Below are 27,649 nucleotides of genomic sequence, written 5' to 3'. Positions count from 1 at the left end.
AGGAATGGAAAAAGAAGAAACAGACGACTTGGCGCTTCTAGAAATAATCATATAATGCACCGCATACACAATGTCGGACTAGCAGATTTACTGGACCACTGGACATTCTTAACTCCCAATGAAATTGTAAGATCTCATGAGGTTAGAGACCCTGCACTGGTGGCCATTGGCAGCTCCTACAAGGTGAGGTTTCAATTGCCTCCCCTCGTGCTCCAGAACCAATATCTATATTACAGCTTAAGACCCTGCTTAAAGGACTTGTCCACTCAGAACAATCCCTACTTGTTAGAAGCGTCAATTCCCTACGGTTTAGAAAGGTTCCTTGATAATGAGATGGTCACAAAGTGTCCCCTTGCTAGGACCCCTGGCGATCAGCTTTTGGGGGAACCGGGCAGTAGGTGTTCAATTTCCCTGCAGCACCACCACAGGAGAAATGTAGCATTACACAGTGTCCATTCATATCAATGTGTTGTCTTTGTAATACAGGACAGGACGGGTCCTCCAGAGACGCTCTATGTAACCGCTCTCCACTCTGACCAAGAGAGAAGGATCCTGAACAGAGGACCCCCTCTGTTAACCCACAACTCCGTAATGAGAATGGGGTTTCCATACTGAACAACCCTTTAATGTACGGGCTTGGTGCGGACAACAATCCAGCAAGCAGGCTTTGACAGGAGAGAGAAATCCCTTTTAATAGCATAAAACTGCAGGAAGCTGGAACGTTATTACAGAAGAGACACGTTATTAACCTCGATGTCATAAAATATCTGTATTCTGCTTAATATGGATCCGAAACGGATTCCTTCTCTTACATGTAGAACCTGGAGGACGCTGTGAGGACGATTGTCCTTGTATATAAGGCAGTGACTATAATATATGCACAGGACACTTGTCTTATTTTCATTATTAAAGGCTATGTACACCTTTTAAAAGGGATTTAATATATATATATATATATATATATATAAAAGGGTCAATCAAGGAGCCTCTCTACGCCCCGTAGACTGAAATCTACACCCAGCGTTTCATAGAAACATCGTTCCCTTTAGGTCTATAAGAATCTCTTTTAGTACTTTGAGAATGAAGACTAGAAATAGAACGTGTGTGAAGCGGACAGCAGTCATCTCCTAGCACAGGACTGTGGCAGAGCAGGAGTTAAGTGCAGAGCTGTCAATCACAATCCCGAACTACAGTCAAGTAACTCAGCATTGTAAACAATAGGGTCAACATCGCAGTGACCAGGGCGGAATACAGATGATTTTTTGTCATATAATATAGAATGCCATAATACATATTATTATACAAATCATAGGTGATGTCCAAGATAAGAAAGTAGGGTCAGTCCCCCCCCGCCCCCCCAGAAACCGCGCCAATCTTATCCACGTCAGATATTGCAGTCAAGTAAATAGGGCTGAGCTGTAATACCAGCCACAAGTGATTATATATAACGTACATATCATTATTATTCAAAACCATGCCTCATATTATTATTATTACACCACGTGACATCATCTGTATCCTGTTTAGAATTGGTTGTATATTCGGTATGTCACGCCTGGCGCCGCCATATTTACCAGCTGATTATAGAACAGAAAACTCACCTTCTCTTGCCAGTGCAGGATGCCAATGATGGCCAGGATGAAAACACACACCCCAATGAGGGCGATGGCCGTCAGCAGGACAATGTTACTGGGCGTCAGGTACAGCTTGGCGCTCCAACTATGGGGGAAACACGACAAGAAATAGTAAAGAGCCTCCAGTAATGACAGAATATTACAATGTTACTTCTCATTGTGGAAACATTGTGTGGGCTGATACATTGTATCTCCTGTAGTGTTATTAAGCACCCGTTCACACAGCTGCCAGGTGTTACATTGTTGCTGCGGCTGAATCCTTGTCGTTTTTGGGGCACGCTGCAGTATTGTTCTTCTCTGCCTGTGGGGGCTAATATTTAGCTTTCCTGTGCACATAGAAGAGGCAGAGATATATATATATATATTACATAACCAATAATGCCCACTCCCGTGCTGGCAGACCGGTCTCGGCCTCCGAGGTACAGAAGTGTGGGCTGACGTGGTAGAACTACAAGTCTCAGCATGCCGGGGAGGCCATTCTGTGATGATCTGAGTCACATGTTCCTTAGGGAAAGGGTGGCCGGCCATGCTGGGATTTGTAGTTCCAAAACACCTAAATCTCAGACTGTCCGGCCATGCTGGCACTCCTAGTTCTACAGCAGAATCCCTGCTCTCCCGAGTTTAGATTTAATCGTCACGCTGTGAATGTGGCGGGAGATAAGGCGAGTTACCTCTCGGCGCCGTGTGATATATCAGGACCCTAAGTGTTTCTCGGGAGCTGTGAGACAGAGCCGGAGATGCGGGGTCTGATATTCATATATTAGGGAAGATAAATGTTATGAGATTCTTCCTGTCGTCTTCTCTATCCTGGAGAGAGGACGGTGACCCCGCCGCCGGCTATAAATATCCACCCGCGCCGCCTTTTTGTTGGCGTCAGGATAATGTAAAAATATATCACTGCTTGTACTTAATTTCGCATGTTTCTCACCGGCGCACTTGTTTACTTATACACAATGTAATAGAATTAGCATCTCACTCCGGGGACCCCCCCCCCTCATTTAATATCCCACTAAAAGCTCATATTCTGCCCCTGGGCATTGTAAAATCCCATAATATGAGCGCTGATTGACACCAGTACGGGGCGATTTCATTCACTACCAAATATCTGGCTCCATGGAACGAGGAGTGACCCACATATCAGCATTCACAGCCGTCCCTGACACTCGCGGCCTGCGGAGACGGAGCCAGAACCGGCTCCTCACTTGACATTAATTTACCTGCAGGTTGAGCACGCGGCTCGGAATTGTTACCGTTCGCAGCTGAATTTTGTTCCAGTGGCTAAAGTGATCAGCTGGCACGCGGACGGGTCTACAGGCCGGGTGCCCACGAGTGAGGAGGCTATTTATACTCCTCAGATTAATGCAGCGGCTCTTGGATAACTGTAATAACCGGGAAGAGAACTGCAGGCAACTTTACTTTTATAGTCTGGGGTTACTCAGGGACTTCTGCCTGGCACGATCTGTCCGGGTCGTGCCCACAATGGGGAGATTTGTAGAGAAGTGAAGCCCCTTCCCCGTCACCATCATACCACAGACGCAACAATTAGGGACAGGGCTATCCGGCTGCACATACAGGCATCATATCTTATATGTCTAGGGATAATTTGACCCCCCGAAATGCAATAAAATCGTTATACCGTATACTCCGAGGTTTCTGTATTTGACAATATTAGGTGCTAAACCCTTAACCGCAAGTATTTCATAGCACAATCTGTAAATAGGTGCCACGTACTGCGGCTGCATCGCCCCACAATCGTGCAGTGCACCCCCGTGTCAGCTCCGCCTGGTACCATTGGGAACGCATCCAGTTCATGTTCCTGTCAAGTCCAATCCTCACAGATGTCACTGCCGATGTCTAGAATACAAAACCCTTTTCCATTTGTTCTATTGAGTTATTTTAAGGTAATTGGGGTTTCCAGGTTGGGACCCCTCTCTATTAACCAGAACCGAGAGCGGCATAATGGACCGCCACCATCCACTAAACTCATCACTGATTTCAATGGACGCCATGAAACGTTTCAGGGTCGCTGCAGAGCCAATAAGCATTCAGCAAACCAGTCAATAATTAGCAAACAGGACGGGATTCAATAATCAGTGCTTGAATGGTAGGTCTACTGTAGTATGTGAAGACCTGCAGGACTTGTGAACTCCCTGCGGCCGCCCTGATCTATTAGCGGACGGGCTTAACATTGAAGGAAGGGGGTGTCCTGCCAGACTTCTTGCTCCCACTCAGAACAGGATCAGTCCCATTAATAGCCATATATTAGGAAATACTCCCTATGCCAATGGTACTGTGAGACCCCCCAGTAGTGCATATAGAGGAAGGGTCCATGCATTACACAGACACCCACTGGTTTTAATAGGTACAGTTCAATGCTTGATGTGCCTCACAGTGCAATGATTGTCTGGTCCGGTGATAATATGGGGGGCATAATTAAGCAGCGACAATGATCTTGCAGTTGAACTGGCCCCCCCTAATGTGGACAACCCCTTTAAAGCATGTTGATTTCACTGTCAGTCAGAGCAACAAACCAGCAGCAGCACATAGTCCAGCAAAGGCAGGGTTAACAGGGCCGCTGTATTTCACGGCTGGGCAGTTGTTTGACGCATTACTGTTCAGAGTCAAAGATTTCACACAACCGCTTATTATCTGGAAGCAGAAAGGTCCTCACAATGACTGGGACCGTCCAACATTATCCTGCAGTGATTGCACAAAAAGGGGAAGGTGTAATCTGCCGGCCATCTGTTGTGTGTAATCCAGATACTCGTGAGACGTCCATGTAACAGGAGGGTTTTCACATATTCTGCTCCAAAGTGGATACTTGAGCGCGGTACAACGGCGATTGTGTGATTAATACTCCAAATCTTATAGATTTAACCCGCAATAGGCAGCAAGAAGAGGAATGAGCAATGAAGGTCACAAAAAAATCAGTGCCGCAAAGTACAAAATAAAAAGGCTCAATATCAATGTCCTTCCCATCATATCAACAGCCAAGAGATAGGAGGGAAGTGAAAATGTAGAAAGCAACCAACTACTATACCACTGCCCCAATGTACAAGACTATAACTACAGCAATACTGCCCCCTATATACAAGAATATAACTACTATAATACTGCTCCCTATATACAAGACTAAAACTACTATAATACTGACCCTATATACAAGAATATAACTACTATAATACTGCCCCCTATATACAAGACTAAAACTACTATAATACTGCCCCCTATATACAAGACTAAAACTACTATAGTACTGCCCCTATATACAAGAATATAACTACTATAATACTATTCCTATATACAAGAATATAACTACTATAATACTGCCCCTATATACAAGAATATAACTACTATAATACTGCCCCTATATACAAGAATATAACTACTATAATACTGCCCCTATATACAAGAATATAACTACTATAATACTGCCCCTATATACAAGAATATAACTACTATAATACTGCCCCCTATATACAAGAATATAACTACTATAATACTGCTCCTATATACAAGAATATAACAACTATAATACTGCTCCTATATACAAGAATATAACTACTATAATACTGACCCTATATACAAGAATGTAACTACTATAATACTGCCCCCTATATACAAGAATATAACTACTATAATACTGCTCCTATATACAAGAATATAACTACTATAATACTGCCCCCTATATACAAGAATATAACTACTATAATACTGCTCCTATATACAAGAATATAACTACTATAATACTGCCCCCTATATACAAGAATATAACTACTATAATACTGCCCCCTATATAAAAGAATATAACTACTATAATACTGCCCCCTATATACAGGAATATAACTACTATAATACTGGCCTTATATACAAGAATATAACTACTATAATACTGCTCCTATATACAAGAATATAACTACTATAATACTGCCCCCTATATACAAGACTATAACTACTATAATACTGCCCCCTATATACAAGAATATAACTACTATAATACTGCCCCTATATACAAGAATATAACTACTATAATACTGCCCCCTATATACAAGAATATAACTACTATAATACTGCCCCTATATACAAGAATATAACTACTATAATACTGCTCCCTATATACAGGAATATAACTACTATAATACTGCCTCCTATATACAAGAATATAACTACTATAATACTGCTCCTATATACAAGAATATAACTACTATAATACTGCCCCCTATATACAAGAATATAACTACTATAATACTGCCTCCTATATACAAGAATATAACTACCATAATACTGCCTCCTATATACAAGAATATAACTACTACAATACTGCCCCCTATATACAAGAATATAACTACTATAATACTGCCTCCTATATACAAGAATATAACTACCATAATACTGCCTCCTATATACAAGAATATAACTACTATAATACTGCCCCCTACATACAAGAATATAACTACTATAATACTGCTCCCCATATACAAGAATATAACTACTATAATACTGCCCCTATATACAAGAATATAACTACTATAATACTGCCCCCTATATACAAGAATATAACTACTATAATACTGCCTCCTATATACAAGAATATAACTATTATAATACTGCCCCCTATATACAAGAATATAACTACTATAATACTACCCCCTATATACAGGAATATAACTACTATAATACTGCCCCCTATATACAAGAATATAACTACTATAATACTGCTCCTATATACAAGAATATAACTACTATAATACTGCCTCCTATATACAAGAATATAACTACTATAATACTGCCCCTATATACAAGAATATAACTACTATAATACTGCTCCTATATACAAGAATATAACTACTATAATACTGCCCCCTATATACAAGAATATAACTACTATAATACTGCCCCCTATATACAAGAATATAACTACTATAATACTGCCCCCTATATACAAGAATATATCTACTATAATACTGCCCCTATATACAAGAATATATCTACTATAATACTGCTCCTATATACAAGAATATAACTACTATAATACTGCCCCCTATATACAAGAATATAACTACTATAATACTGCCCCTATATACAAGAATATAACTACTATAATACTGCTCCTATATACAAGAATATAACTACTATAATACTGCTCCTATATACAAGAATATAACTACTACAATACTGCCTCCTATATACAAGAATATAACTACTATAATGCTGCCCTCTATATACAAGAATATAACTACTATAATACTGCCCCCTATATACAAGAATATAACTACTATAATACTGCTCCTATATACAATATAACTACTATAATACTGCCCCCTATATACAAGAATATAACTACTATAATACTGCCCCCTATATACAAGAATATAACTACTATAATACTGCCTCCTATATACAAGAATATAACTACTATAATACTGCCCCCTATATAGAAGAATATAACTACTATAATACTGCCCCTATATACAAGAATATAACTACTATAATACTGCCCCTATATACAAGAATATAACTACCATAATACTGCCTCCTATATACAAGAATATAACTACTATAATACTGCCGCTATATACAAGAATATAACTACTATAATACTGCCTCCTATATACAAGAATATAACTACTATATACTGCCCCTATATACAAGAATATAACTACTATAATACTGCCCCTATATACAAGAATATAACTACTATAATACTGCCCCTATATACAAGAATATAACTACTATAATACTGCCCTATATACAAGAATATAACTACTATAATACCGCCCCTATATACAAGAATATAACTACTGTAATACTGCCCCCTATATACAAGAATATACCTACTATAATACTGCCCCTATATACAAGAATATAACTACTACAATACTGCCCCCTATATACAAGAATATAACTACTATAATACTGCTCCCTATATACAAGAATATAACTACTATAATACTGCCTCCTATATACAAGAATATAACTACTATAATACTGCTCCTATATACAAGAATATAACTACTATAATACTGCCCCCTATATACAAGAATATAACTACTATAATACTGCCCCCTATATACAAGAATATAACTACTATAATACTGCTACTATATACAAGAATATAACTACTATAATACTGCCTCCTATATACAAGAATATAACTACTATAATACTGCCCCCTATATACAAGAATATAACTACTATAATACTCCCCCTATATACAAGAATATAACTACTATAATACTGCCCCCTATATACAAGAATATAACTACTATAATACTGCCTCCTATATACAAGAATATAACTACTATAATACTGCCTCTATATACAAGAATATAACTACTATAATACTGCCTTCTATATACAAGAATATAACTACTATAATACTGCTCCTATATACAAGAATATAACTACTATAATACTGCCCCCTATATAGAAGAATATAACTACTATAATACTGCCCCTATATACAAGAATATAACTACTATAATACTGCCCCTATATACAAGAATATAACTACCATAATACTGCCTCCTATATACAAGAATATAACTACTACAATACTGCCCCCTATGGGGCTCCTCTGAGGGTGCAGCTTCCAGGGTGGACGAGTAAAGTATCATCTGTTCTGATAAAGATTTACGGGCGAATTGTAAAAGATTTGACTTCAGGCTTCCCCTTCTGATTCCCAAAATAACTTGGAACACACCGGAGAGGAAAATCAATAGATAGTTATTAACGGAGATAGATTTGGAGATGGATTTGAGTTCCAGGAAGGGCAGAGCTGCAGGGAGCATCTGCAACAAGACGGATTAACCCTTCCTCATCTGGACGGGGCTTACACTGCACCTAAAGTTCATTCTAGCAGATCACCCCAAATTCTAGTTGCTCCCCGGGATGTCAGATTACGGGAATTCTGATGCATAAGACGACAGTGATTCCCCGGTGCATTGTGGGTGATCGGGTTGAATTTACCTTTTGGGGTTCTGGTGCGGGTACGGGATGACGATCAGCTGGGAGTTGGGGATGATGGCAGTCCATTCCTGTCTCCGTATTTGCTATAAATCAGAATGAGATGCTGTTAGGACACATCAGTATGCGCTGACACGAGTCGTTAATAATCCTGCGCTCCCGTCATTCCAAAGAAAATAAATTCATTTATAAATCTCAGCTTTAATCGGATTTTTGACTGACCGTTTAGATGATTCATAAGCGAGCGCATGTCACGTCTAATGAATGAGGACGTGGAGATTTACAACTCAATGTGGACGGACGAGGAACCTATTCATCCAAAAAAATGCATCTGTCGATTTCTCATTCCCCGGCATCAGCAGTATAATAGCGCTGTTTATGGCAGCCTGTATATCGGCGCTGTTTATGGCAGCCTGTATATTGGCGCTGTTTATGGCAGCCTGTATATTGGCGCGGTTTATGGCAGCCTGTATATTGGCGCGGTTTATGGCAGCTTGTATGTCAGCGCTGTTTATGGCAGCCTGTATATTGGCACGGTTTATGGCAGCCTGTATATCGGTGCGGTTTAGGGCAGCTTGTATATCGGCGCTGTTTATGGCAGCCTGTATATCGGTGCGGTTTATGGCAGCTTGTATATCGGCGCTGTTTATAGCAGCCTGTATAATGGCGCTGTTTATGGCAGCCTGTATAATGGCGCTGTTTATGGCAGCCTGTATATCGGCGCTGTTTATAGAAGCCTGTATAATGGCGCGGTTTATGGCAGCCTGTATATTGGCGCTGTTTATAGCAGCCTGTATATTGGCGCTGTTTATAGAAGCCTGTATATCGGCGCTGTTTATGGATTCATGGATCTAATAATAACCTTATATTAAAAGTGGTTGTCCAGGATTAGAAAACATGGCTGCCCTCTTCAGAAACAGCGCCACACCTGTCAATGGGTTGTGTGTGGTATTGCAACTCAGCTTCATTGAAGTGAATGGGCTGAGCTGCAATATCACACATCACCTGCAGACAGGAGTGGCGCTGTTTTTTAAAGAAAACAGCCATGCTTTCCTAATTCTATATAACCCCTTTAACACTTAACAGAAGCCTGCAAGCTGCAGCTCTCCATCTGTTGTGAAACTACAACTCCAAGCATGGGAGTTGTAGTCTCACAAGAGCTAGGAAGCCAGAAGTTACAGACCACTGTCATGAAGGCTGCAATCTTACTAAAACCACTTTAATGGGCTGTACTAGATTAGAAAAACATGGCTGCTTTCATCTAGAAACAGCACCACTCCTGTCCACAGGTGGTGTGTGGTATTGCAGCTCTGCTCCATTGACGTGAATGAGGTTGAACTGCAATACCACACAAAACCTTTGGACAGGTGTGATGCTGTTTTTGAAAGAAAGCAGCCATGTTTTTCTCGTCCTAGACCACAACCACTCATAACGTCTCTGTGCTCACTGAGCGGCACTGACCTTCTCTCCTGGGGGTCGTGGGATTCCGACATACAGATGATCAAGGAAGTTGGCGCTGCGCCCTAATCCCAGGACATTGTACGGCAGCTGGAGAGCCATGTGTGCCGACTGACTCAGCTGCCCGGCTGCAATAAAAGACACAAACCATCAGTCGTGTTACAGATACACAGCGCACGCTGCACGGGAGGACGCACCGGCAACAAACACGTGGAATCTGCGCGTCCCCCTCATATCACAGATATATACAATAAGTGCAATAATGTCCTCACCATATATATATATATATACACACACACATACACGGGCACAGATCTCGTATTTACACTAGGGTCCAAAACTACAACCTGTGGCTCCACTGCTGAAACTACAACCCCCAGCATTCCATGCACAGATGTTAGAGTTGCCGCCTATTCAGACTTGATGGTCGTCCTGTCTTTTTCTCTTTACATTAAAGGGGAACTCCACCTTCCGTTACGTTCTGACATGTCACTGACACCTGAAAACCCTTCTTATAGAAATTGCTGGTGGTTTTCCTGCTCAGAGACCCCCCCCCCCCCCCAATGTGATTTTCAGCACACACCTCTACGCCATCACAGAGGATAACTAAAGCTGGAGTTCCCCTTTAAGAAAGGACAGACTCCTGCAATGCAACATCTCAAATGGAGATAGAATTCCTTTAGTCACATCTAATAACACATACAAGGCTGATTCCAGAGATCACACGTCCCCGTCTCACCCCTTCGTCCCCCGCCGTCCTCCAGCTCGGTCTGGACTCACAAGTCGTCATTATTTCTTTGTACTGTGTGATTCCAGCGCGAGGCCGAGAGGTTGGAGTATTAAACGCTGCGGCGTTGCTTCATCTGCCCAGATGTCATATGTAGAATTAGTGGCTGGGTGCGAGCTCCTCTCCGTGGTCCCCTATGTAACTCCCATCTGAGGGTCTGTACGCCGGGTCGCAGCAGAGGACAGGCTGTAAAGCACCAGCTGCTCCTCGGCGGAATATTATTGTTATTACTAGTTAATAGAGAAGACGCTGGCAGTGAATGGAAAGTCGTTATTTTACAGCAATGTTATGACCAGAGAGAGACGGCAAAAGTCGTGAATTACCGGGAAAAATCGTGAAAACACTTAAAGGGCCACTAACCGTAAATTGGAGGAGTCACAGATATGGATGTAAATGTCTCAGCGCTGGAGATATGTGTCATAGGGATCAGTGGTGTATATAGATGAAAGGGGCCTATATTATATACTGCCTCTTGTGGTGCTCATAGGAGGAGCAGAACCCTTCCTGCCCCGGTTTCTTACCCCACTTAGAACAATACAGTCTGCCGCTCACCCATGGCTGATAACAGGGAGCAGCAGACTGCAGGGTTACATTTCTATAAGTTATGAAGAACAAAAACATACGTAGATAAAGGTCCCATTTAGCATCTAGACATAGGGCCAAGATGGAAGTTATTAGAGGGGTGTCTGGTGTTTGGGACGGGCTGGAGCGAGCGCTCAGTGGACAGGACAGATCCTCTTTCTACCGCACAATTTGCGCTGAGCCTGGGGAACCATCAGCATTGAGGATTTCTCAGTCCATTACAAGAGAACGATATAGGGGTCTAAGTCTGGAGACCCCATCCCCTCTATAAGTCAGAGCGTAGATTTGTGGCTTCCACTATGGAGGACCCAACGTGTTCACTGAAATCAATAAGACACTGTATACTGCTGCTCCTGCGGAGAAGTCAAGCATCAAGAGCCAGGTCCCCCCATAAACCGATATTAGTGAGGCGACTTATCGAATAGGAAGAGGTTATCCAAACTGGACGCTCCCTTTAAGAGAATACATGGCCCCATCAGAAAGGGACAACCGCTCTGATTACTATTTTGTGTCGTCCAGGTCTTTTGTCTCTTGATGGGGACCAGAATTCTCCTGGACTCGATGGAAGACCCACCCAACCTGCAAAGCGTCTTGGTCCCGACATTCAGGACCGGGACCAAGGCCTTGAGGGCAGATTCCATCAATATGTCCCTGGTGAAGATATAAGACGTCCTTCCTTCTACTCACCATCCACATCAATATTTACATATATAACCGCCATTGATAAGGATGGTGATTAGATCCAGACTGAACGGGCGACAATGGTGCCCTATAGATGGGGTACAAATGTACTATATATCCCCAGTCCTGATGTCTCCCTGGACCGATCTCCGTTCTTGCAGGGGGGGTCAGAGGTTAATACAAAGCAAAGCCCCTCCTGGACGTCCTCTACCAAGAATTCCAGATTATCGGAGGTTCAGTGCATTGGGCGCATGGACCACCTCTCCACGCACTTTGATACCCCCCTCATTGCAGTCGGAGATCTTCTATAAATCTTTTGCTGTCCCCATTTTCCGTGTGCCGCGTTACACTGAACATGGAGCCATTAGCGGGATGGATGGATTCCCCGTCTCCTCCACCGAGCCGCAGCTTTTAATTGCACAGTCATTAATAAGTCTTGAAAGCCGGTGTTTCCTCTGGATCTTCAGATGACGACTCCGGATACGGTGGAGCGTGCGAGCGTTCCCTTTGGAGATGCGGTTTCTGGCACGAGTCCAGGATGCGCTCTGGTAACGAGGCATTTACAGGAGAGGAGATGAAATGATCCATGCGGGGGTCCTAACCTCTGTGCACGCAGCCAGGAGGCGGCCATGTCAACCATCTGCTTATCATATTAATTTGTCAGCGCGCTTTATTTCGGATAATAAGGAAAGTTTTACGGGGGGAAAAAAAAAATGAGGAAGGTACGGTCGCACAGAGACAAGCGATCACGCTGCTACCAGCCGGGTCTGATGGATACGTGGGAATCGTGAGACATTTATATCCGCAGGGTCTTTGTTCAGCGACCTCGATCCGAGGGGACTGCGGTTCTATAATGGAGGTGTTGATGGCGCAGCGTGGACCGCGCTGCTATCCGGGTACATCACGTTATTAACACTGAGGCAGGCGGCGCTGGGATTCTGTTCTTCGCACATACGAGATATCAGTCTGCAGGGAACTTCACCCTATGACATTTCACAAGTAAAAATGGAAGCCGTCCGCGCCGTGTAATTAGTGTCGTCTCCTGCCTGAACCGCTACAGAGTCCACAGTGTACGTAAGTGGACGCTCCGGCGGATGGAAATGAAAAGTAACGTCTGTCACGATCGGCGCGAAACATTTATAGGAAGAGGCTGGAGATTTCCGGGGGCAGATCTGTCACTTATTACTTTATAACACAAAGGTCGTCACGTTATCACGCGCTGTCGGATTGGGTTGGACTTCTGGGGACGATATAAATAAAGTTTTCCAGTAAAGTCCTGTCTCATCTCAAACAGAATTCAGGATTCGGTTTCGATCTGACTTCACATCTTCTGATATCCCCCTGTTGGTTTATTATCTGTAGGGAGCATGCTCTATTGTGGTGCATTGTGGGAGATGTAGTAGGTCACACCAGGCACATCTATTATTCACCTTGTTGGTTTATTATTTGTAGGGAGCATGCTCTATTGTGGTGCATTGTGGGAGATGTGCCAGGTGTGACTTACTACATCTATTATTCCCCCTGTTGGTTTATTATCTGTAGGGAGCATGCTCTATTGTGGGAGATGTAGTGGGTCACACCAGGCACATCTATTATTGGTGTATTATCTGTAGGGAGCATGCTCTATTGTGGTGCATTGTGGGGGATGTAGTGGGTTACACCAAGCATATCTCCCATTATTCCCCCTGTTTGTTTATTATCTGTAGGGAACATGCTCTATTGTGGTGCATTGTGGGAGATGTGGGGATTATAACAGGAATCGTACAGTAGTCTAATGTATGAGAGAAAAAGTACATGTCCCACAATGCCGTGTAGTAGAGAGAAGTCAATTAAAGGATCTCAGCTAAGCTGTAAGGGGTGAAAGTTGTGAAGACCAGAGCAGAATTATGAATGCAGCTCTGAATGTGACTTAAGTATAAATCATGATGTAACTCAGTCGATTTGTATTAGAGAAGTTAAAGGGGTCCTACACATGAACAAAAAGTTCCCCATAGGCATTAGGACGGGTGCAACACCCCAATATACACCCCACCTAATTCTGCCCCAGATATGGATCACAGGGCAGCAGAGCCGAGACAGGAGACGAAGTCCTAGATCTCTCCGCCAGGAACATCTCCCCAAAGTGCAGAGGTTTCTCTTCTAAAAGTTGTACCCCGTCCGCATTGATGTCTATTTTATTAAAATGTGTGACCCCTTTCGGCAAAGTATTTATATGTAATGTTGAGAAACTTTACAGAGTTTATCTTAATGATGTGAGAAGGTGAACGTGGCATTCAGATTTGGGTAAAGGGGAAATCTTGTGAAAACTGGAATTTTTCTTAGAAATTATTTATTGTGGGGCCCTTCATCTCTCTAATAAATACACGGCTGTTCTGAAGACCAATAATATAAGTTGGTCACCCCCTGCCCTAATATGTGCAGTTCCCCTTTAAGCGCCCACTGTCGTCTCTGGGGAGATTGGATCCAATCAATTACATCTGATCGTTGTCCTGGATCTGATCTCATCACAGACAGATTCTTCTTGTAGTACTAAATAATTCAGACAACGGCGATAGAATCCCGATCGCCACATTCACCGCCATCAATACAGCGCAGCCCTGCAGACTTGTACTTAACCCACAATGTGGATTCACTTATGGAAGGAGCAGCCAATCAGAAAGAGGCCGAGGCCGTCTACAAATTATTAACATATTGTTGTTACTATATAATAGTATTACAGTGCATGGCGTAAAGGAGTCCTCCGGTATAAAGTTAATAAAGGTGTATCATGAGGAGATCTGCAACTGTATTTCCATTCACTGACAGCAAGAAGAGATCTTAAAAGTGGTAGGAAATAAATTTAATAAAATTTTTCCCCTTTTTACATCCAGTGGGTGAAAACTTGTACAGACCTAATACTTCTCACAGCTGAGGGTTTGCTACCATTGTATCCAGTCTAGACAATTCTCTGTCCTGTCCTGATAGTTGTCACAATGTATCAGTCTGGAGTCCAGGCTGTTTAGCTCAGGGGGATTGTCTACATTGGATACAATGGTTATAAAACCTCAGAAATATTGGGTCCGTACAGGTTATCAGCCCCTGAATGTAAACAAGCATGTTTCCATTCACTGGAAGCAAGAAGAACAATGCAAGCAGCTGAAACACAATGTAACCTACTTCACTTAATTTGACTTTTTTTTAAATTTAGGGCCGGTTGAGATGAGGCGAATGTTTCCCGCTGCGGATTTTGCCTGATGCATTGCAAATTGTAAAATACGGGACGATTCCGCAACACAATGGGCACGTTGTTGATTCGAAAACCCGCAGCATGTCCTGAAATCTGCTCATGTGTTTTTGGAAAACCCCTCCACATCTATTGTGCGGTGAATTGTATGTCCGGAATTCGCACCGTAATTACGGGACAGATCTGCAATGTCTGAACGTGGCCATATCATCACAACCAGGAATGACGGCCTGAGACTTGGGGCTTGTTCACACGGTGGATTTTGTGTAGCGGGTCCCCCCGCAAAACTATTCCTGCCGACAGCTGGAACACTCCTCCCTCCCAGTGACATCAAAGGGATGTTCGTTCTGAATCCGCCCGAAGATCGAGCGTCCGATTCCCATTGAAATTAATGGGGGGCGGAATTTTGCGGCTGAATACGCCGCACAATTCCTACGTGTGAACACAGACTTATAATACAACAAGATATTTGAAGTCTGATACAGTGGAAGTCCGTTACTCCGGCATCAACAGCATTTTCTGGATTATCAGTTATTTTTAACCTCTAATTAAAATTCAGGAAAATGACTGTGGGTCCAGCCGGCCCCTGTGGTCCTCTCCAGACCCTCCACCGCAGATTGAACACCATTTCCACCACATCCAGGGCCGATCCTTCCATATTGTGCCCCTGACCCCTCCTCGCTATATTCAGTGACTGTACGCTGTCCTCCGTATCTCGCTGCTAATGGCTTTGCCCTCGATAGCATCAAGTACCCGGCTACATCTAGATCAATACTATGAGTTCATTCCGCTCCGCGGCTGGTTACCCTGACCCGGGCCACAAGCCTCAGAGACCAGACCCCGCCACGTGATCGCCTGACATTGTTATGTATAGGAGGGGGATGGGAGGTAACAATACCCAACTTTCCATCTGACCGCGAAAACCTTTGTTGTTTATATTATTACAGATCCCTCTCCTGTCAGCTCGTTACAATGTATCAGTCCGGAGTGCAGGCCGTTTAGCTCATAGAGGATTGTCTAGACTGGTAACATAGTATCAAACCCTCAGCTGTGAGAAGTATTAGCACTGTATGGTTTTTCAGCCCTTGCCTCTAACCAAGAATGTTCCTATTCACTGACCGCAAGCATAGATCTTAAAAATAGTGATACAATTAATCAAAGTCCATTAGAAAATTACAGAACTGTTCATTATACAGTCATTAGGTTTCATTTACATAGGACTGGACGAGCCCTTAGACGAAGGGGCCTTAATGAGGGGCACCCCAAACAGAGCCCCTTCTCTAAAGGGTATTCCATTTTCATTTGGACAAGTGCGGCGGTTCTCAGGAATGCGGCATTATGGGAAATTCTTTACAGATGGCGCTGATTTATGTGGTGCTGGGGTACAGGAATCTCCAGCCAGCGTTATAGGGGTTCAGGTGCCGCGGCTCCTTTATGATCAAATCCCCCTTAAGATAATAAGTCAAAAAACCTGATTTCTATGGTTTGTGCCACCGATCCAATCACTGACTGAGCGAATATCCAACCGATCATTTCATCAGCACCGAGCGCCATAGAGACACGAGGCCCGGCGTGCCTCATACCTCCGAGTACACGCGCTACATGAAAGGAGGCGCAGCTAAAGTCGCCTGATTTAGAAGACGCTACTACAAATGGGTGAATCTCCATAGATATCTGCTCAAATGGCGCAGGATCGTACAAACGCTAAAACCGACCATTCGCGTTAGTCACACGCTGGTAACGCGGTTGGATGAAGATATTTTTTTTTTCTTTTATTTGCTCGGCGGAGAGAATCATAGAATTGACAGAAAAAGCTGAATTGTCACCGAACACAAACAACAAGTCGTGCGGCGGCTGCGGGTTCAGGAAGCATTTACGGACTTCTAGGAATGCGCTGCAAGGGAGGCTCCTCATAGCAGCCCCGGGACTAGGCGCCATCTACAGGTCGCCAGCAGGATAGCAGGGGGAGGGCGGGGGCAGAAGAAACAAAAGTATCAAATATTATATCCTATTGTAGATGCTGCAAAATGAGAATCCTGCTGGTACTTGTAGTCCCTGACGCACATAAAGCTTCTGTATTCTGCTCTACGCACAGGGTGTTGTATCCAGAGGAGCAACTGTACGATAAAAAAAAAAGAAAGTCTTTAGCATGTATATTACAGGGGTATTCCGACTACGGACATGTAGGACGTATCTGTAGCTGCCAAGACCCATGTAAATATGACTTGGGGGGGGATATTGTAGTTCCGCTGTAATCACCTCTATAACGGACATACCTGACCTGCAGCTCATACACAGGTAAGAACAGACGCTGGAGCAGAGATTTCCCGGCTCATTACAGAACTCGTGTGAACACGACGGTGACATCTCGAGCAGCTTCAGTGGCAGCGTGGACCACGTCAGGTGAGTGAAGGTGCTGCCCCCCGGGGGTACAGACAAGTCACGTAGTCAGGGGTCCTCACAGATAGAACTAGGACGTATTGAATGACTTGACAGTAGAGGATTTATTTTTTGGGCTTGTTACTATAAGTGGGAATAGAAAGTATCTATTGATATTGGACATGAGTCTGCAACTGAAGCAGCGGGGGAGTTCATGAGATAGTCACGGGGGTACAGATACCAGTGCCAATGCGTGGCGAAGGGATGAACGGCCAGGGCCTAAAAACAGCCAGTGCCCACGAGTAGGATGAGAAGAAAGGCCAGTGCCCATGTGTGGCAATAAGAAAATCAGCCAGTGTCCGCTGCCAACGTATAGCGATGGGAAGTGTCCAGTGCCAACGTAAAGCGATGGGAAGTGTCCAGTGCCAAAGTAAAGCGATGGGAAGTGTCCAGTGCCAACGTATAGTGATAAGAAACGTCCAGTCCCAATGTATAGCGATAAGCGCGTCCAGTCCCAATGTATAGCGATAAGCGCGTCCAGTCCCAATGTATAGCGATAAGCGTGTCCAGTGCCAATGTATAGCGATAAGCGCGTCCAGTGCCAATGTATAGCGATAAGCGCGCCCAGTGCCAATGTATAGCGATAAGAAGCGTCCATCTTTATTTTTACAACACGTAGTAAAGTCGCGGTTGAGGAGAACACTGGCGTGGGTCCCAGAAGGAAGGGGACACTCCCGTCAACACTGATGCACTGTATGATTGTTATTGCAGGTCTGAGGGTGCGGAGCGTGACCGAGATTCAGAGAACACCAGAGAGAACCCCGATGTCATGATCCGTTTTGCCGGCGGTGTTTCTTCACAGGTCACTGTCTGGTTGGACATTTCCTGGACATGAGTTTTTTGCGGTAACGCTTCTTTAAGAGCACCAATGACCCCACCAATGATCTCCGGACAAATCAGAAAAATACATTTCATTTCAACGTGTAAATATCATATACACCATAATCCCTTGTTCATCCCGGATTATGCCCGTTAACATCCTGCAGTTAATCTCCAGAAAACATTCAGTAACTTTGTAGATATTTTGCGGCTCTTGTGGCCATGATGAAGTTTTTTCCTCCTTTCATGTCTAAAGCTGCATTTAAAATTCTATAGTTACCAGAGAGCAGTGCATTGTGGGGGCTCAGATAACAGGTCACATGTCTGACAGCAAAAAGGAGATTATCTGCTGTCTGTTTCTGAGGGCAACCAGCAGAATTTTGACAGTGGCGCTGGATGTGCACGAAGTAAAGTATCTGCAAAGTTACGTTTTTTTTAATATATATTTAATCAGTGAGAGAATTTTACCACACAATATACAGTGTACATAATATCAGGCGTGTGATGTGACGGGATACATTGTATATGAGATCAGACGTGTGATGTGACGGGATACATTGTATATGATATCAGACGTGTGATGTGACGGGATACATTGTATATGAGATCAGACGTGTGATGTGACGGGATACATTGTATATGTGATCGGACGTGTGATGTGACGGGATACATTGTATATGTGATCGGACGTGTGATGTGACGGGATACATTGTATATGTGATCAGACGTGTGATGTGACGGGATACATTGTATATGTGATCGGACGTGTGATGTGACGGGATACATTGTATATGTGATCGGACGTGTGATGTGACGGGATACATTGTATATGTGATCAGACGTGTGATGTGACGGGATACATTGTATATGTGATCGGACGTGTGATGTGACGGGATACATTGTATATGTGATCGGACGTGTGATGTGACGGGATACATTGTATATGTGATCAGACGTGTGATGTGACGGGATACATTGTATATGAGATCAGATGTGTGCGGCGTCACTTTCCATCCCCCGAGGTGCCTTCTACTCTTCGGTACAATCAGGACAGGAGCGCCAATGACTTCCTACGCCAGCAATCGTCGTTGTAAAGCGCTTACCACTTAATCCTTCTACGCCTGCAGCAGGACTTTATCTGCAGTAGCTGCAAGATGTCGCTGCCTTTTCCATGCTAATGAGTGCAATGACTGCGGGGCTTTCCTTTACTGTGAGTGAAAACGCAAAAAGAAGCTAAAAATCCTCTTTGAAATAAATAATAAAGAGCAGAATGGCGGCTTGTAAGAGCGGCCGCGAGTCTCCGCACGTCGCGCTCGTCCCACTGGGACAAGTAACGGCTGCTGTGAAGTTTCCTGCCTTGTTCTGCAGGATCCAGGCCCGACCTGTCAGTCTCTGCCGTCTTCATCTTTTTCCACAGAGCAGAGACAGAGTCTTGGAGAGCGGAGGAGGATTAAGGCATGTGCGGAGGGATTTAAGGAAATTATACAGCAATCGTCGTCTTTAACTCTTTCAGTCTCCGGAGGCCTCGGGGTGATAGGTTGAAGAGGGCAGTCATAGCGGCTCCCACAAATCAGAGCGCAACCCAACATGCAATCTCTTCAGAGAGCGGCTGAGACGGGAGATAAAAGGGACACGCAGCCTCTCTATTTCCAGGACTCTTATCCACGAAGTGCCATTCCAGCAAGAATTAGAGATCTCATCCAGCATGGATTATTACTTACATGTCATGTTCCTCCCCCATGCTTTACACTGCAGGACTGCTTGTTCAGATTGCACTGTGTAAATACAAGCTCAGCAGGACAAAAGGAAGAAATGTAAGAGGAAGACTGAAGATCGTCTTTATTGCTTATACTCTTCCTTTTCTGGCCGCGCAAGAACTGGATTATCTGGCAGGTCTGTACAGAAATCAAGTGTCAGTCTACCGGAATCGCCAGTTTTCGGACTGTACCGCACATATACTATAAAGTAATGAAAACCGGATGGGCGATAATGGACGCTACGACCATTGAGTCAGGTGGGGGACGGCTGCACTGAAACCCGCCACCTGAATGACACTTTTATAATGACAGCCCCTTCATCATCTGTCCCCTCCCCCTCCTTATAAATCCTGAAGATGCTTCCAATAAATCAATGGCTCTACACGTCGCTGAGTAACAGGTCCGGAGACCGGGGGAGGGGGGGGGGTCAAGGGCATTGTTCGTGTCTGTACCGTCGCTGACCAGCGCTGTAGGATTACTCCTCCGTCTGTGAATTACTTCTTCATAGAGAAAACGTTTGATCGATCGCAGCCTCAACTATGAGGGGTCCGGGAGCGGCGAGAGGAAAATGCAAGAAATTATTGGTAACCGCGGAACTGAGCGCCGGAGATTATATCACATTGACGCAACGTGATAATTCTACCACCGATACGACGACGCCCGGCAGCGATAACCCTCAATCCAATGAAAAACTCAACTATGACCCGTTATCTATTCTAATGCAACAACATCCGGGTACATCAGCCCCAAAAGTGCAAAATAAAGCGACAGATCGGCAGCGAAAACACGAAGCCCACACAAATGCGCAGAATCGGTTGGCCATTAGGGCACTGCTATGATCAGCTGCATTGTCTGCAATTCACCTCCTGTCTCAGAGGTTTAGGCTGTTGGTGTTCCACTGTACTTTACACTGCCGCTGAGCTCTATTGTGGAGAAGCTGTGGTCAGTGACTCCAACTTATTGTTTATTGGGAGTCTAAGATAGTCTGAAATCCACCTCCTGTCTCACTATAGGCTAAAGCTGCTACGCTCTTCCTCCCCCATGCTTTACACTGCAGCTCTGCTTCTTTAGATTGGCTGCTGAGTAGAAGTACAAGCTCACTTCCTGCTGAGTACATGGAGAGATGATTTCTAATCAGGGAGAGAATGATTATAAACTACAAATAACTAGACCATTATCAGGTGACTGAGGGCGATGACAGGGAGTCAGAAGTCTTCCCCGTTATGGCGTTCAAAATCGCGGATCATCAGGCGGGTCTGAACCAAAAACAAGTGCTGGTCTATCGGAATTGCTGGATTAGCGCCATTAACCACTTGATAATAAATATGTGAGCCCTTGTGCTTCGTATACCACACACTGCGCGATGTTAATTAACGTTAAACGTAATGCGGCTCAACTACATCTGCAGGGGGCGCCATATAAGTGAAGTGTTGTCACATGACACAGCCTGCCCGCGCCTGCGGAGGTCACCAGTAACCATGTCTGCGCTACTGCACAACACCCCCCCCAGCACCATGTCCCTAATTCCCCCTCCACAAATCTGCAGCACTAGAAGCTACTGCCATATAATGAGCTGCGCCGTAGATTATAACGATGAGGTCACAATACGAGAATCAATAATAATCGCCCATTGATCCGATGATCCAGCACCTCGCGGGTTAAAATGCTGTATTATTGGAGATTTCCTGCTGACCGTCTAGGAATCACATCACACGACACTCTGGTCTGCAGTTATTACACGGTCACCGTCCTACCTGATGCGTTTTTCATATAACCGTTAGCGTCCGACGTCGTGTACATGATGTACGGACCCGGCTGGTTCACACCGAAGGGCTGAAATAAGAAGGAAACAGACGCCAATATTAATGATCATCATATCCCGCAGCACCATTCTAGATCTAGGAGGACTAAGAGGAGCCGCTTCCCATAGCAGCACAGAGTATTTCAGGAGAGAAGTGTGCTAATGTTAGCGAGGACAAGGCAGCAGGTGACAGGGGCAGTAATGATGTGAGGAGGGGGAAGACTGAAAATTACAGTGCAGAAGGAGCAGAATCAACAGCAGCACAAAGTATTTCAGGAGAGTATTGCGCTGATATTGTGGGGGGGGGGGGGCAGTGACCTATCCACTTAGGTGATGATGTTAGTAAAGACAGGGCTGCAGGTGATAGTAATGATGTGAGGATGGGTATGGAGGCGAGTGGTAGGTCGTTACAAAGTAGAAGGAGCAGAGTAAACAGCAGCACAGAGAATTTCAGAAGGGGCGCAAGCTGATTTGTGGGGAGCAGTGATCTAGTCACTCATGTGATGATGTTAGGGGGGACATGACAGGGGAAGTACAATGATGTGAGGAGCAGAATGGAGTGGTAGGTCACAGACTGATAATTACATAGAGGAAGGAGCAGCGTTGCCCAGCAGCACAGAGTATTTCAGGAGAGGATTGTGTGCAATCCACTGAATGTCCATTAAAGCAAATAAACCAGAAGAAATTAGCAAAAGGCTTTTTAGTTTATATTAAAAATGTGAAGTGTTTTCTATATCTTCTTTGCTGAGGCTGCACTACTGAGACAGTCTGATATCGGTCAGGTGCAGTGCGGTCATGAAATCACCGACTATATCTATGACTACAGCCTGCCTGAGTTATATGTGTATACATGTGGACATCGATGTGGATGATCATTTGCACCTAACAAATCAGAAGGACATGTTCTGAGAATGTCTCAGTAGTGCAGCCTCAGGCTTCTAACGTCAAGCGATGAATTCTCAGCCTAGAGGAGACAGATTAAGAAGCAGTTTTGCCACACTGGAGTTATTTTCTGCTGCCAATTCTCCTATAAATACATAATAACACAGGAGCAAGATACAATGTGTTCCTATTACAGCTATGATAATAACTCTGCTGCATGACAACCACTGGAACATCATGACAGATGAGCAGACGTTAGTGGTCAGGACTCCGGGGGAGGGTGTGAAGCCGCATTCCGATTCCTTTTTGTTGTCACCAGAAAAGCGTCACTCAGTGATACAGAAAATTGAGCCGCTCCTCTCCATCCAGCAACGTACACGGGATGGAGGGGGAGGACGGATTGATGGACGTGAGGAGCGGACGCCTGAAGTGACTTGATCGGTTCTGTCGTCAATCTCAGCGCTTTACGCGGATGTAACGCTGCGTCGCTCGAATGCCGTCGTCTGCTTGGCAGCATGGCACGCGCTGGGAGAGCGGCAGGAACACACGGTGACCTTTGAGACGGTGAAGGACGCTGCCTCCCCGACATGACGGTGGAGAACTCACAAAACCATCCGCTCTCGGACATGAAATGGTTAACAGTGACATAAGAGGAGACCGCGCCGCCGGGAGGGTGACTATCGGGGGCAGGATGAACGGCCATGGACTCAGGGATCCCCACTAATGCCTTATTACCATAGGGGTGACTACTACAGTACAGACACAGATAACGGCCACCGGTAATGATCGGGGGAGGGGGAATAGACCGTGACAATATCATGTCATGCGGATACAGCGCTCTGTCATGTCTGCACTCGCTGCATCCTATAGGTCGGACCCCTCTCCGCCTTTCTCTTGCGGTTTCCTACCGGCATCGTTGCCTTTCTTTACAAGTTTTGTTGCCGTTGTCATAAGATACTTCCCATAGAAGCAGTCATACGAGACTGGAGCAGGAGAGAGAGCCGTGCTGCTGCTTTATTCAGCTCACAGAGGATTACTGACACATTGTAACAAACCCTCAGCTGTATGAAAGACACATTTTTCAGGCTCTGGATGTAAATAAGCATTTGGTCCATTCACCGACAACAAGCAGAGATCTTGAAAGTGGTGAGGAATTGAGAAAGTTGCAGAATTTTCCATTTATACAGGATTATTTACAGGGGTCCGGACGTTCCGGCATCGGTTTTATTCCTTTATTATTATTCGGCAGTGGGAACGTTTCTTCTCTTCTTGTGCGGATATAAAGGATGCGGCTGCAGTGAATGAACGCAGGTCACGGGGTCATCCTTCCTATTCACTTCTCCTACATTTATCATGTTGAATATATTTGTGGAGAGCGGAGCCCCCGTGTCTGAGGAGACCGCTAAGAAGGGATGAGAACTTCAAAAGAACACGGCCCGGCCTTCAAGTGCAGCGTGGCTTACGGGTCCCGCGCTTTTAAGAAAATCAATTGCTTGGCGGCTTTGCAGCGAAGACCTCAGTGACATCCGCTACATAAAAAGAAGATTCTTTATGAGGGACGACCACAATACGGGCGCAATGCTCTGCAGACGAGGCGAGTGATACTCCCATACCGATATCAGTACTGCGCTACTTTAAGGAGGAGACTGCGGAGGTGTCTGGTACTCATGTCACAGGAGCTCGGTAGCAAAACAAGCACAATCCACAGCAGCACAGAGTATTTCAGGAGCGGAATGTGCTGAAATTATGAGGGGCATTGAGCTATTCATTCGTGTTGTTTTTGAGGAGAGTGACAGGGGCAATGTCATGATGTAAGTGAGGGGTCACATCACAGATAGGGGAAGGAGCAGGGTACCCAGCAGCACAGAGCATTTCAGGAGGAGTGTGCTGAAGTTATAATGGGCAGTGACCTGTCCACTCATATGATGATGTTAGTATCAGGGCTGCATGTGACCGGGGCAGAGTCATGATGGAAGTGAGTGGGGATAGTGGATGGAGCAGGATCCCCAGCAGCACAGAGTATTTCAGAAGATGTGTGCTAAAGTTATGGGGCAGTGACCTGTCCACTCATATGATGATGTTAGTATCAGGGCTGCATGTGACATGGGCAGAGTCATGATGTGAGGAGAGAGGTAGAAACAAGTGACAGAATTACATAATAGAAGGAGCAGGGTCCCCAGCAGCACAGAGTATTTAAAAGAGAGGAGTGTGTGGATATTGTGGGAAAGAATTTCTTTATACAGTTGAAGCACAAAAAAAACCACTATGGAATTCCAGATGAACATTTTAGGACTGAACCCCCCCCCCCCCCCCCACCTCGCTGGTTTCTGAATGGTACGGTCCTTACCTTGACTTGAAGTGGACAGTCATTGGAGCAAATACCACTGAGGACTAAGGGAAGAAGAGAGAACGAGTCAGCGCTGATCACACACGTATCTGACCAACAAACATTCCTCACCATTGTCAAGATCTCGGCTAGCTGTCATTGAATTGGAACATTCAAATTTACATCCAGAGGCTAAAAACCCTATAGATCTACTATTTGTCACAACAGATGATTTGTTACAATTGTATCCAGTGTAGACAATCCTCTGTGAGCTAAACAACCTGGACTCCAGACTGATACATTGTAACAAACTATCAGGAAGGGAGAGAGATGTGACACAATTGTACCAAACCCTCAGCTAGTATTAAGTCCGTATAAGTTTTTAGCCTCCTGATGTAAACAAGAATGTCCCCATTCACTGACAACAAGCATGGGTCTTAAATGGTGAGGAATTGAAACACAACGTATATTAGAAAGTTAATACACTGGACGAGCCCTTTTACATCTATATAGCAGTATGGAGGTGACGTCATGTGACTGGTCACGCTGCACACCGGCCGTGCGTCTCCAGGTTGAGCTCTGCTACATTATAGGGAGACTGCTTCTTCATTAGTGACATCTTAAGAAAAGTGACCGATGCAGAATGATCTCCAAGGAGCAGTGACAGGGGGCAGGGGTATTGAACATTGACTAAATCCTCCGAATCTCCCTCTCTGTAATTTCTACTCAACCACGAAGCCAAAAACATCACTTTTCTTTGGCCGCAGCGATGACCTTCAAAATCCTCAGCACCTTTCATTTCAGGTTAATGAAGCGGTGCCATGGTAACGAGGATTAGCAAAATATCAAGGATACAAAAAAAGATACATTATCCCTAATTACTGTACCGCGCCGCCTATTAATAAAGGAGCCGCGACAAGGAAAAGGCTTCCACAAGCTCGAGGGTTAAACAATCAGAGAAATAGTAGGAAACAAAGAGCAAAATTAACACTCGGACGTCACCAAGAATAATCAAATCTTCTCTACAACTGCTCTGCCTGTGTGTGTCAGTCTACACTGTGTTTTTTGCATTATAGTCACAAACCAGAAACTTCAGGATGAACTGTGCTGTAAATCCCGCTCTGGTAGGGGAGGGCAGCAGTGCATGGAATTGCGGATGGACCCAGAACAAGATGCATTTACATAGGAACGGTATATAAAAGCCCTGGTTATGGTCAGTAAGGAATCCAGGGACAGACAAACTTGCCTGAATTTAAACCGACCAGGGAGCGAGCGTTTAAAGAAAATCCCGATACGTGCAGGGATATTTATGGGATGTATATTGTGGACTCAAGTCAGAGCTTTACACGAGCAGATGACCAACTCCCATCTCCCTCAGTATCTCCAAGACCCTTAATACTCGCCAACATCTGTTCAGGAGCACATTCATCCCGCTGCCAAGACGAGAGGCTGCTGGCGCGGGCGCAGAGCGCAGCGCGATTAACAGGAGATCCCCCGTAAGAGGCTGCAGCCCCGCACCACCCGGGGCAAAGAAAAAACCCATTTACAAAGTGTTTTATTTTTTTCTGTAAACCAAGATGTGGGGAGGAGAAGCCTTCATGTATCTCCGGAAAGATTGTAATTAATCCTGTGCGCTTCACCGGAGACGCCAGAGAGATGAGAGCGCCAAATAGCGGACGCCGAGGATGAGAGTGACCCATGAGAGGCGCAGGGGGGCTTTAAGGGAAAGGAGGATGGATCGGCATTCTCTGTACTGATGTCATTATTTACTACTTGATGCCAACATATCCTGCAGAGGTGTACACGGATCGCAATCACCCGAATCCATCCCTGTCCCCAGGAGCTCACAATCTAATTTGCCCATCCCTCACACAGTATGACTAATTTCATAACAAGCCAATTATTCAACATACTGCCTTATTAAGGGCTCCCGCTTCCTCCTTAGCCCATGCTTTACACTGCAGCTCTGCTTGTTAAGATCGGCTGCTGTGTATAATCACAAGCTCAGCAGGAAGTCAGTACATGGAGAGCGGATTTCTATTACAACATGGACAAAGGGAGACCCTTCAAAGCGGAGTGACCACATATCCTCCTGCCGTTTATATAGGACGGTGTTTAGTAACAAACAATAGGTGGCGCTTCCCCTTTAAGATAAGTTGCTTTTTTTTTTGTAGCTGAATTTCTTTTGTAACATAACAGGTTGGCATAGAAACGGTTTCTCCCACAAACATATTTTTTCGGACTGGTGCAGTGTGTGTGTGTATATATATATATATATATATATATATATATAT

The 27,649-nt window shown here is 44.5% G+C and overlaps 1 protein-coding gene across 1 annotated transcript in view; it reads right to left on the bottom strand.

The window, feature by feature from the left end:
• The window catches only part of ITFG1 (integrin alpha FG-GAP repeat containing 1), a 116,533-nt gene that overhangs the window by 3,296 nt on the left and 85,588 nt on the right, over window positions 1-27,649 (bottom strand). Inside the window, exons 13-17 of the mRNA XM_075838386.1 lie at window positions 25,377-25,420; window positions 22,101-22,179; window positions 10,062-10,186; window positions 8,604-8,686; window positions 1,602-1,719 (exon numbers count right to left, since the gene is read on the bottom strand). Coding sequence (XP_075694501.1) covers window positions 1,602-1,719; window positions 8,604-8,686; window positions 10,062-10,186; window positions 22,101-22,179; window positions 25,377-25,420 — 449 coding nt within the window. The remainder of the gene's footprint in view (window positions 1-1,601; window positions 1,720-8,603; window positions 8,687-10,061; window positions 10,187-22,100; window positions 22,180-25,376; window positions 25,421-27,649) is intronic.

Source organism: Rhinoderma darwinii, chromosome 9, assembly GCF_050947455.1.
Source record: "Rhinoderma darwinii isolate aRhiDar2 chromosome 9, aRhiDar2.hap1, whole genome shotgun sequence".
Lineage (NCBI taxonomy): Eukaryota > Metazoa > Chordata > Amphibia > Anura > Rhinodermatidae > Rhinoderma > Rhinoderma darwinii.
Note: the sequence above shows the minus strand (reverse complement) of the source record. Positions and strands in the feature narration are given on the sequence as shown.